Source organism: Thunnus thynnus, chromosome 14 (genome assembly GCF_963924715.1).
Source record: "Thunnus thynnus chromosome 14, fThuThy2.1, whole genome shotgun sequence".
NCBI lineage: Eukaryota > Metazoa > Chordata > Actinopteri > Scombriformes > Scombridae > Thunnus > Thunnus thynnus.
In genome coordinates this window covers 8,814,065-8,827,063 of record NC_089530.1, presented here as the reverse complement: position 1 = coordinate 8,827,063, position 12,999 = coordinate 8,814,065, and the positions used below count along the sequence as shown (strand labels likewise).

Below are 12,999 nucleotides of genomic sequence, written 5' to 3'. Positions count from 1 at the left end.
ATGCAGAAAGACTTGCCTCAATCACTGCAACCCCTTCAAATCACCAGGTAACACTTTAACACTGTTTTGACCCTTTAATCCTTTAGCCTGGATGACTGCATGATTCTAGCAGACACAGTTACCCAGGTGCCAGCTGGACCAGCAACATGACACCAGTCACACACACATACACACACACACACACACACACACACACACACAACACTACCACTGGTGCCAGCAGGAGCCGTCCCCTTTGCCAAGAATGATGTATTTGCATGGCCAGGACTGACTGCCTTTGTGCACTGGATGCCATTTATCACCTGTCAAAAGTTTTAAATTTCCAGAGTGTGTTAACATGCAGGAGACAGTGCCTTCTGACATGTGAGCTTCATGTAAACCCTTTTTTCCCAAAACTACTAAATCAATCACTGTCAAATAGATATCACACTATTTGGCAGTTTGTTCCTAAATGAGCTACAGGTATAACCAGACTGGCAGGCAACTGACAAACAGCATTAAATAGGTAAACTCACAATTTGTCTGAAGAACCAAATCAGTGTTATTAAATTATTCTGAATGGTAACATAATTTAAATTCCAAAATGTCTCCTGCCGGGCTTAGTTTTGATTGATTGGAGTAATTTTCAGTGTGAATAAAGAGTCTCAGTGATCAGGTTGAACCAGCTGGTCGCAGTGTTGTTCTCTTTATCCCAGGACAGGTACGGGCACCGGAAGCTGCACTATAAAGAAAGAGGGAAGACACGTCAAGTGAACACAGATACATAAGATTGATAACGGATGTTTGGTGTTTTGATTTCAAAATAAAAGCATATCAGTAATGATTGTAAATGTGCGAAATGGATCAATAAATTACTGGGGAGTTACTGTGTGTAGTGTTTGACCCAAAATAGTCAGTTGATATTATAAAAGTTAAACATAAGTGAAAAACGTATGAATAAAATCTCATTTACATATGAAAGTATAAAATCAGAAACCTAGGCAAAGAAAAAATGCATGATTATTAAATATATGTATTATGTGAAAAAATGAAAACTATTTCAATTAAATGTTATAAATTACAACAGTTGGAGTTTTGAAAAAGCTTTTTCCATTACTGTCTTAACAAGGCATGAAAACAGTTATCTGAACTAAACTCAACTCATTAAAAATGGTAAACAAAAGCAAAAATACAGCAATATGTTTGTATGGTTGCTAAAAAACTGAAGAAATCTTAAACACTATTTATGACCTTTATTTATAAAATCCAAAGTTAGTTTCCAGAGTGGGTTTGCTTGTTTCAGTTTAGTTTTTATTGTTTATTTGACCAAACCGACAAAGAGTAAAACTAAAGACATTTTCTGTATATTTTTATTTTATTTTATTTAGTTTTGTAAGTACACTGTATTGTTTCAGTTATTTTTTGTTTTTTCTAAAGTCTAGTTTTTATTTTTATTTCAGTTAACCAAAATGTTTTTTCACACTTAGTTTTAGATTTTAGTTTAGTTTTAGTTAACTATAACAACTTTGGTATAAGCCCATTAAACAACCAACTAAACAATAACTAAATGACGATAAACTAAATTTAAAAAAAAAGTTTGATAAAGTAAAATAGTGGTTCTCAAACTTTTTCATCTAAACTGACTGACGTTGACACTGACGCTTTTAGATGTTTTACTACAGAAAGTGTATGAAACCCATGATCAAAATATTCACACACTCTGTCATTATGTTACTTATAGATGGAATTATGGTGAAAATAAATTATTCCCCTTTTTGCCCCCGGACCCCACTTGAGAACCACTGTGCTAAAAGGCTTAACACACAGTATGACATTCATTTTGAAAGTTCCAACAGGAAGTGTGATGTGTGGTGTCTGTGCTTTTGACACTTGGGAAAAAAACAGATACACAGGCGAGTGGGAGGAAGCCAACTTGGAAACAGCGCGGAGCGGAACTCCCTCTGGTTGCAGACTGAAGTGGACCGGCGGTCGGTGGCTCTGGACGCAGGCAGGCGGCAGCTACACACACCGGGTTGTGATGAACCTCTGCGGCCTGAATTCATACTAACCCTCCGTCCTGTAGGCCACCTGGAACTTTAAACTCCGCTACAAAGTTTCGGCGGGGCTTCGCAGTCTCCCGTCTGGCCGGCCTGTAAACCGAAGCGACCGTCCCACATGTGTGTGCCTTGTTCCTGCTAGTCTCCAAAGCAACCAGGTGAGCGGGGCCGTCTGGCCTCTCCGGGGACCAGCGCAGGTAACCGTGTGGAGGGGAGGAGGGGGTTAAGTTTACCTGTACGCACACGGTGACGCACGGTGACGCTCCCTTTCGACTCACGGCTGTCCAGTAGCCGGAGAACAACACCGTCCGGCGGGCTGCCGAGCACCAGGACGGTCATGGATCTACCAGGAGAGAGTGAGAACCGGCGGAGGGAAGGCAGGAGAAACCCCGCGGTGACTAACAGGAGAAGACCACCGGTGGATAAGCTGTACGCCGCCGCTATTATCTGCCTCCAAGGTTGGTAACAAGCGACAACACACCTAATACCCACAACACACATCCACTTCTTTTTCTTTAGATGCTGTGAAGCGAGAAAAAACCTTAAAACTACAGAGCCGACATTGACCCGCACGCTTTTCTAAAGACTCTGCTGCTGCTGGTTCAAGTTGGTTTATTTGTTTAACTGTCTGCGTTGTAGTAACAAAAATACTACTGAGAGTCAAAGTTAATGTTGCACGTAGAATTCCCATGAAATGTCTCAAATAAGTGCTTTTAATTTCTTAAAAGTGTAGTTTAAAGTAAACTACATTTTGTTTGGTGTTAGTAGGGAAAGGGGTACACCCCTCCCCCTTCCTCACTGACCCCCCTCCAGTTCAGAGGGTTTGGGGGGGAGGAGAACAACAATTTCAGTTCTGTAAGTCTGTGGTTTTCAAAGTGGGTCCTTGAGGGGGCTCCAGGGGCCAAAAAGGGGAATAATTTATTTTCACTATAAATCCATTCATAAGTAACATGATGACAGAGTGTATGAATATTTTGGGTTTCATACACTTTCTGTAATAAAACATCTAAAAGCAAAAATCGTATCAGATGGGGGTCTGTGGTCTCATTTATGTCAGTTTAGGGTCCTTGATGTGAAAAAGTTTGAAAACCACTGTTGTAAGTAAACCCAGCCTTAAAAATGTCGCATAATTTCATCCAGAGAATCGAGGAGAATATTATAAACGCTCTCAAGTGGCAAAATGCAGCCTTTAAAAGAAACTGCTCTTGTTTATCAGTTACACATTAAAGCAGCGTCTGTGTATTATTCTAGTTGCACAGTAATTGGATTTCTAATTTAAAGCAGCGTAATGGCAGCATGATAGTAGGTTTCCATCTATCACTGAAAGCAGCCTCGCCATGTCATTATGTATTCTCAGGAGTGCTTCTATCCTCACATAGCACATTGGATACGCCATTTCTGATTATCATATTCATAACTCTGTTTGCATGTTTGAACTGCCTCTCTGAGCCCCTAGCTTGGCACGCTTTTATGGCTCCCATTGGCACGCACGGGGCGGAGAGCACTGGTGTTGTGCTGTGGGGTTTGGTGTGCTTGTGCCTCTCGTTGACTGTTATCCAGAAAGGAGAAGAGGTAGAGAAAAAGAGAAAAAATGAACCTGACGCGACGCCCTCCCACATTGTCGAAGCCTCTAAGAAGTTCACAACCTCAGCGGCGGAGTGGAAAGGAGGGCACGCAAAGATCCCTCCCGGATTGTGCGAGGAATGCTCTTATCCTGCCAAAGATCAGGCTCATTAACTCACCGCTCATCATGTCAAAACGGAGTCAGTTTTATCTCGACTCCGAGTGCAGACCGAAACGCAGAAGAGCACAGATACACAGATGTTTGCCTTCAGAGCAGCCGTGATAGTCAAAGTGGCTGAAAATTTCCTTTAAGTTGAAGTATGTCTGCTTCACCCCCACCACCCCTCCCACCCCCCCCCCCTTCTCTAGTCTCCTCATGGTGCCCACTTTGGAATGAATGTGTCCTCTGTGTGCAGGCAGCAGGGGAGACGGAGGCAGCTACGGGTCTGTGTTTATAAGATGCATGAATAGAGCCAAGCCAGGTACTGTCATGACAGCCCGTTTTTTTTTTTTAACCCTCTTTAGAAACGCCCTATTTTTAAAAGGGCTTTCTGAACGCGTGAAAGCACTTGCAAATGACCATAAACGGCTGTTATTTCCACACCAAACACACCAGGTTTCTGGAGGGTTGTCTGATCTGCAGGATCTGGTTACTGCGGTCAAATATTTACACAGATCTTTTTTTTCTTCAGTTTTGGTTTTACAATAGGAACTCTGTATCGCCGATCCGCTCTGCTTTTTCTATTTTCTCGATCTGGTTTCTATTTGTAGCTCTCACAGCAGATGAAAGCCACTTATGGAGTTAATGTCCATAATGTTAATGCAGCATCTCCCTCTCTCACCTACCCATCACACCCGCCTCCTTCCTTCTTCTCCTCTTCTCCTCTTCTGCTGTGTGTTTTTCATCCCCTCCCTCCCCCCCTTCCTCCCTCCCTTCCCTCTTCATCAAGGCAATTTCAGACCTGAGGCATGTGCGTGCAAAAATAATATGACTGGGCTTATTGCCGAGGAGTTGAGATAGATATGGAGTGTTAAGGTGACATCCTCACATGCTCTCCTCTTCTCAGACCTTCCTCTTTGATCTGGCTCCCTCTTGGTGCAGCTGGAGAAGATCTGCATTTCAGGTCTCCCGGCGCATTAATAATTTGGATCCATGTGCAAAAAATAACATTCCCTTCGTGGTGATTTGGAGGTGTGCAATCAAATTTTTTGATGGAATTTCAGCAGTAAATCCAGACTTTATTGATTTTTTTTTTTTTTTTTTTTTTTGTGAAGCTTCTCCGTGGCGTCTTTAAAACAAGATAGTGTAACTAAACTTTATGTGTGTGTGTGTTATTGAATTTGTGCAATAAATGTGTTACTCTCAAAACAAATGGATGTTGGAAGTATACAGGATACAGGAAGTTGTTATTATTGTTATACAGAAGCTTTTCCTTACTTCAAGAATCGACTGGTGTTTTATCAAGTGGTGGTTCCTCTGCTTCTATTAGAAAATCCATAAAGCTCATCTGCAGCATTTGTATGGTATCAACTTGGGTTCTGGAGAGCAGCTGTGAGTGGACAACAATCATCCAAATGTAAATGTACAGTTGGATTTTATTCAACGGATATGAGTGGATTACAATACAGAAGACACAGCATGAGATCGGCATCTTTCATGCACAGCTGCCGATGCAATAGAGCTACAGGAGCTGGATGTACTGTATGAATCTAGTCCTACATCCAATGTAATCCAATACAACGAGCTACATCATTGATCCTGCACTGGTAACCTTCTAATGTTAAATGTTTGTTAAGGCAGAGAAAGGAAGTAATACAGTATTTTTAGTTTGATAGTTTTTGATAGTTCTGGGCAATAAACGTTACTGATTTAGAGTAAATTGTGATTCAAAACTAAATTTAACCAAAGGGTACACTTCCAGATCTATATATTTAATCTGGGGCTCTACTGGAATATCTTTGCATGACTTACAGTTAAAAAAAACTCCTCATTTAACTCCTACTGACCCTTTTACAAAGCCCCTCGGTTCAGCCTCTGTCTGAAACAGGCTGTTTTAGCTCCTGTCTCTTTAAGGCCCCCCCTCCCCCCCCCAACTCCCGATGAGCACACTCTGTTCTAATTGCTGCCCAGTAGACAAACTATGGGATGGCGACACTGTTTCAGAGCGACCTCAAAACAAATATTTCACATTCTGTACAAGAATTTCTCGGTTTTTTTTTATATTGGTCGGCATATAAATGGGATGCATGTAGCTCTGTAGACAAGTAATGACAGAAAGAAGAAAATTGGATCCAGATCAAAAAGTCTCTAGTTAAAGCGTAACCCCAGTCTCCTTTTTCTGTATACAAGGCAGAAATGTTGGTCAGTATTATAATTAGGCACCGCTGTGCCAAGGTTGACCAAAGCTAGTTGTACTTGAAGAGTTGTGCGTGACAACAAAACAAAGCAGCGAGCAGAAAACGCCTGATGAATAGAAGTGAATAATAAGATCTGGTTCTCAGTGAGTGTTTGTGCACATGGGAAAGTCTCACTGGTAGCACAAGTTGTGAGACTCGGGGAGGAATTCACGACGTCTCCCGTGGCTCTTGTTTCTGGTCATTTATCAGACCATGTTTATTCAGGTTTAGGTGAAACCTTTTGAACTTGAGAGTCCACTTTTCACACAGTGGGTAGGTGCAGTTTTGCTCTCACTGGGTTATAGAGGGCTCTTCTCCCAGGGGAGGATCTTCTTGCACTCACTCAGACGTTACAATCATGGCTGCCCACTGTCTCAGATTTGGGCTTCTTGTCATTTTGAAATTGATGCGCCATCGTCTCCTCTGGTCTCTCCGTCCTCTAACCCACGACCTCGAAACTGATCCCGGTCTGCCATCTTTAAGGACTTAAGCTGGTTAAATGATCTTTTGGAGGAGCAAAGAGCCTGGGGGGGGGTGAAAAAAGACACATCTGGTCAAGCTGGAAACACGCAACGCTGTCATAGATGTATCCTCGAAATTTTTAATGAAACATTTGAAAGGATTGGTTTGGTAGAGCAAAGATGTCACATTTGGCAGATCCGTTCTTTGAGATCAACAAAGGTGGTTCAGGAGAACAGAAGAGCTGCAACAGAAAGAAGCAATGCTATATAAGTTTGGATTTGGAGACACATTCTCCTTCTTTCTCGCTCTAATTATCCTCACCGCGCTTATTTTTCTTATGACTATAACTGGTGGAGCAACAAGGAAAAAATGCTTCATTTTAACTTCATTTTATTTTAAGTTTTCTTGCCAGACTTTCTAAAGTGTGTTGATTGGAATCATTTTGAAGTTATGGATCAACGCTTGCCAAAAACAACACTCTCATCAGCCTGAGGGTGAGATTAAAAAAAATGCAAGATGGATAAGAACGCTTATAAGATGTTGTGTCGGGTAATATGTTCCAAGTTCTGACATTAAATGTTGGTATGTGTTTGTGTAGTATCTGTAGGGAGTATACCTGCTCAGGGGGACGGAGTCTGTCTGATGCTCTTGTAGTCAGACTGGAAAATAACAACAGTTCATAATGACCTCTGACCTCTGTGGCCCCCATTGGCTCCGTGTCATCAATAAAGCCAAATAAACAAAAGAGCGCGAGAACCGAACTTCTCGCTTCAGATGATGATTACCGCACCAGTGCACCTAATGACCCATGTACTTCTGCTTGTGTGTATGTGTGTGTGTATGTGTGTGTGTGATAGAGTGCATGTGTGTTGGCTCATGTGTTTGTGGTTTTGCTGTCTCTGGCGCTGGACTCTGTGGTTGTGATTGGAGTCGGGCCTTGTAGATCTCTGTCTCTCTTTTTCCTTCTTTCCTGCCGTAGTTGGTCTGCTGGACCTCGTGGCTGCCAGTCTTGTCTGGAAGGATCTCTGTTGTTTATTGACTCGGTGCCTGCCTGCACAGCTCTGTCTCCTGTCTGGCCTGGAGGAGTGGTTAGCGTGCACCCCGACCCGCCACTGCTGCCGAATCTGTTGTGTTACACTCAGCAGAGGTTATTTTTGTTCTATGGCGTTTCCAATTACTTGCCGCCATGCTTCAGCGAGAGCTTTGTAATTTACCCAGGCTTAAGTCCTGAAATTCACTTTGGAGTATTGCAAAAACACAAATGATCTAATCTAAACATTTATTTTCCAAATAAATATCTTTAGACAGCTAATAATTCAAACAGCATGCTGTAAGTTACAATTCAGATTTACTTGTTTAAATGTCTAATTTTGGAGTTAAACATTAAAAGATTCCATCCATACATGTTTTGAAACATATAAAATATTATGCTTTGAATCATAATTTATGTCTGATATAGTTTTTCCAATAAAAAGTTCAATAACCTAGTGAGAAATTCTCCTCCTTCTCCCTCATTGAAAAATCCAGCATCAATAAATATGCAAATATATTTTCATCTCAAAAGTTTAGCTGCTGTAAAGTCCGTTCTCACTGCACCAGAGTGTCCACATCACACTTGTGTAAGTTGCATACTGGACCGCGATTGGCTCTAAACTAGTTGTGATGTCACAAATCATGCTTGTAGGCCCGCCCCTTAAACTCAGATTTTAAATGAGCTCAGAGAAACTTTCCACTTTCAGCAGGAAACAGCCTTCTAGTGTCAAACTCTGCTCATACATCATTCTACACAGTGAAGTTCAAACATCCAAGTGAAGGAACAAGAAGAACAACAACTTTTTGACCGGAGGAGGACTTTAATTTTTAAGAAAAAGAGACCCAGTCTGAAAAGGAACTGAAAACTGTTAGGTCTGATCTGAAAACAACCAAATACAATTAAACCTGATCATACAAAAATAAGATGCTTTATCACTTAAGACAAAGAAAGGCAGCAAAACATCATATTTAAGAAGCTGGCAGCATAAAATATTTGGCATTTTAAAATCATTTAAAGATGATCAAATAGTTGCAGATGAATTTTCTCAGTCAACTAATTGATTTATTGACTAATCATTAAGTACATATTCCACATATTGACACACAGACTCTGGACCCACATAAAAACACAATCCCATCAGACTGAATAGAACTTGGACATATCCAGACCTCTAGTTTGAGCTGTAATGTAACTAGTCTTTAGTTGTTGTGATCCCACAGTAATGTGACATTATTGTTCTCTTATCAGATTCGGTCACTGACATTTTCTGACCGTCTTTAACCTTGACCATGTTTAAGCTGCTGTTGCTGGATCACTTATCTGCTGTGGTGATAACCTGTGGTTTCAAGTTTCTTCTAAAAATGATTAATAACAGATGTTTTCACTAGTCTGACACTCTGCACACATATCATCCACACAGACAACTGTAAATCTTTAGGACAACATTCCCCCTGCAGGGCAGGTGTGAGGCCCGGCTGAGGGGAAGAAGCTCGCCTTCGGAGCGAAACAAAAATCCCTGTTTTGTTCCCGTGTTGCTGCCAAAGCATGTGCAAAGCTGCTACTGCATTCAAACGCATCTGATCGAAAACGTGCAGGAATGCCTAATTTGGCGTCAGGCTGTTTGAAGGGGAGGAGGGAAGAAAGAGGGGGGGGGGGGGGGCAGGAGAGGAGAAAGGCGTCTGGCATGCCATTGCATAATCCCAGCAGCCATTAACTCTTTGTGTCCCGGGGCTGAATGAACTCATCATAGCAACGGGCCACAGGCAGAGTGACACCAGGCAGCTCTCAATCAGCCCTCGGCTCCTCCCCGCCACGCTGAAAAGGCCGCTGGTGTTTTAATGGGGAAGGGTCTTGAGCTTTGTTTGATCTCAAGATGAATGAGGTCAGCTGGCTACAACTGACCACACCGAGTTCCCAGTTGTTGTTTGGAGAGAATACATTTACCTTGAGTAGTTTGCATGTCCTCCTATCTGCGCTGATTTACTGTATTCAGCTTGTTTATTTGCTGTCTTTGTTGTTTTTTTGGGGTTTTTTTTTGCGGTGCACCTCATTATGCTGTGTTTGGTTTTTCTGCTGCGAGGTACAGCAGAGCTCAAAGACCACCAGAGGGCCAGAGCTGTCTCCAATGTCAGCCTGTGCAGCGTTAACCTCCTGGTCCCGGTACCTGGCTGAACCTGTGGAGCTGGGATTTACTCTGCACGATGGAGCCGGCATAATGTATGACTGAAAGCGGGTGGCTCTATCAGCTCTTGGCGCAGGGGAGCCTGTGAATGTTTTAGAGCTTCCCGCTTCCTTTGAATCCATGCTCATACATTTTGGATGTAAACCAAGTGCGACAGTACCGCTGGTGTTCTCCCAGGCTTCGGAGGAGAACAGTTGTATCTTTTCAGCCACGCTCACAAAGAATTTTCCCCCCCACACAACAATATATCTTGAGAGAGGGTTTCTTTGAAATCGTCCCTCAAAGAAACGCGGGGATTAAGAAAACATATCTCAGAGCAGAGTTTGGGAACGTCTCGTTTGCTGATTTCTTTGTTTTTAGCCAGCAGCTCCGGAGAAAGAAAGGTGATTGACGAGCAGGGATGGCCCAGAGACCTCCCAGTATATCTGTACTTGTGGATGTGAGGATCATCCAGTGTCTGTTCTGTAACTGTTACTAGTCTCTGTAGACTCATATAAAAATCATCTCCGTCTCAGTCTTTCGCTCCGCTGGCTTCAGACGTCGAGGTTCAATTTTTCTAACACCCACGCTGAGCTTCACTTTCTTTCAAGTAAAAACCAAGTGGCTACTTTTATGCTACGTTTACACTCGAGTGGTCAATATACTTGGTGAGGCAACGAACGTTTGTAGGTTTTCCCCCCTTTTTTTTTTTTTGACGTTTGCATTTCTGGGATCACTAACAGAAAAAAGACAAAGCCTTGTTTGGGTTTTGGACTTTACTGTGCGTGCAAATTGATGGGCCAAACTGGTCAGATTCTTTGCACGAAACGTGGCAGTTGGTCTGAATTATTGCATCTGTGTGTCTGGCCTTGTGGAAAAAAAGCGTCCTCTTTCTTAAACAGGTCATTTACATCTCAAAAAGAAAATATGTTAAACTTATTATCTTCTCTTGTGGGTTTTTTTCTCATGTTTCCTTTCTATTTTGCACAAAATACATTTAAAGGTGCTCGTAAATCCTTATTTCATCACAGTGGGTCCTTGTTCTCTCAGCTTTGATCATCACTGTTGTTTGTGGTGTTTGTGGTGCGTTTTTTTTTTTTTTTGTCTTTTAATTTTCATTCATTTTGCTAGTGAGAAGTCTAAACAGATCAAATTTATGTCATAATGTTCCCATTTTAGAGAATGTTTGCTCATGTACTAGCTACCTAACCAGCTAGTTTGCGAACTTGAGGAACAACTAAATGCTTTCTTGCTCTTTGCTCTGTAATCAGCTTCAACAGTGAAGCCAGTCGCTCAGTAGATTTATTTATTGGCTACATAATCACAAAGTGAAACCTCAGCTGACCCCAGATCTGTTACACAGCCATGTTTGAGGAATACACATCCCTTCTCCTGCAGCCTGTACACCCAGCAACATTAGCACATTATGATCTGCATTGTTCTGTATTAGCAGACAGTAATTACCACAGCAGAGAGAGAAGCTCATTACGCAGCCAGCATGGTTATTTTTCTGTGGTTTTAATTATGTTAAACAACCTCACCAGCCTCCCCAGCTCTGTCTTGTTCCCCCTCTGTTGCTGCTTTACTCGCACTCTGTTTCACCTTCCTCTGCTCCGTTTCACTTTGTTCGTTCCAGTTTCACAAACTATGCAAATGACTGAATCCCTTTATAAACCCTCATCCTCCTTTCTGAACCTCCCTTTGAGTCAAACCAGACTTCAATGTTTTTCTAAGCTGCTCTGACAGAGGGATAGCGCAGCGGAGGCAGACGGGATAGGTTTTCTGCATGGATAAGTTTTGGTTGTTTTTATATCCAAACACATTGTCTCTCTCTCCAAAGTCTGTACCGACATAAAGAGGTCTGGCTCCTTGCTTAATAACAGTATTCTGGCTTGTTTCCTGTGTCCATTTCTGACCAAAGCGCCTCCAGAACTTTAGAAATCTTGTACAATGAGGTGCTATTTAAGGTTTGTTTGGTGAGTTGTTTTCATTAGTGCTACAAAAGGTCATAGGTAAGTCCAGTAACATCTGCCACAGGAAGGTGCTTCCTGTTTGTCTTGAATTATTCCGTCCATCCTTTCACACTACCGTACCTTTTTATGAGGAAGGATGATGCAGGCAGTTATTGCCGTGTATCTCCTTTCTATTATGTGTGTTGTACAGTACACTTCATCAATACCACTCTTGCCGGTTGAGGCATGAAAATGTTTATTTGGGGTTTCCATGGAGAATTTTAATGCTGCATGGGCTAAAAGCTGTTTTAAAAGGATTTTCCACTCTGACAAGAATAAATGTCTTGAGGGGGTGAACTTGATCATTGTATTTTTAGGGATTTTTTTAAAAAAAAATTTATGAAAATGGTCCAGTATAAAGATACTGGCTATCTGTTGGAAACACCAACTGGCAAACACCAAGTTTGGAGAAAAGTTCACTGGTTGGCAATTTTTTTGAGACAATAAAAATGAACTAACTTGCTTAATTGTGTGAGTGAACAAGTTTTGAGATGACTCTGTAGCTGTTATTACAGTTTCCAGCAGCATTTAATGGATGTGATGTACCTCACCTGAAATTAAGAGTGCCTCTAACAACAGAAGAATTTTAATTTTTCTAATGGAATATATATTAGGCACCACCTCCACTAACCAATTCCCTTAGAAAAGCCAGAAATGACACTAAAAATAAATTCTTTGGCCAGTAAAAATGATTCCTTGCAGATATTATTTTAGTTCCATTTATCGTTTATAGTATCAGCTATTACAGCCTCAGTCAACAATTTCAGTATTTGCCCTCAAAAACCCCCATTGGTCGATCCCCGCAGAGGACAAACATAATACACACTAACACAATAGGCTTCTCTGTGCAGGTGCAGCAAGCTAACAGCTATGTTGATAGGGGAGCACAGGACAGTGTTTCCTGTCCTTATCTGGCAAGTGATGACAGAAAAAAATGCCCGTGTTGTGTCTGACAATTGACAATGGTCCCTGGCTGCCCCTCCTGTGGCAGATAGCAGAGGAAATAGATGTTTTGTTGTGGTTGTTTCCTCCTGGCGTTACGTCACAGCGGATGGGGATCTCCACTGGGTCCTCCCTGTTCCATACTTTGAAGCTTCCACCGCTGCTGTCCTCATCCAGGTTAGGACCCAGGCAGAGGGACATGGTCCTGTCTTTCCTTACTGTGAACTATGTGGTCAGGGGTCCCGGCATTCTGTGTGTGTGTGGTCACAATAAAGGGCAAAGGCTGCGGTCTCCCTGAGGGTCTGGACAACAGCCGGGGCAGGAGAAGGCTGGCGGCTGTTTGGCTGTTGACTTCCTGTGGTGCAGATGGGGGCTGTGGTGCTGCTGAACACA

General features: G+C 42.2%; 1 protein-coding gene across 1 annotated transcript in view; it reads left to right on the top strand.

Moving 5' to 3' along the window:
- Positions 1–1,885: 1,885 nt before the first annotated feature.
- The window catches only part of ptk7b (protein tyrosine kinase 7b), a 72,725-nt gene continuing 61,611 nt past the window's right edge, over positions 1,886–12,999 (top strand). Inside the window, exon 1 of the mRNA XM_067609638.1 lies at positions 1,886–2,494. Coding sequence (XP_067465739.1) covers positions 2,374–2,494 — 121 coding nt within the window. The 5' untranslated portion in view covers positions 1,886–2,373. The remainder of the gene's footprint in view (positions 2,495–12,999) is intronic.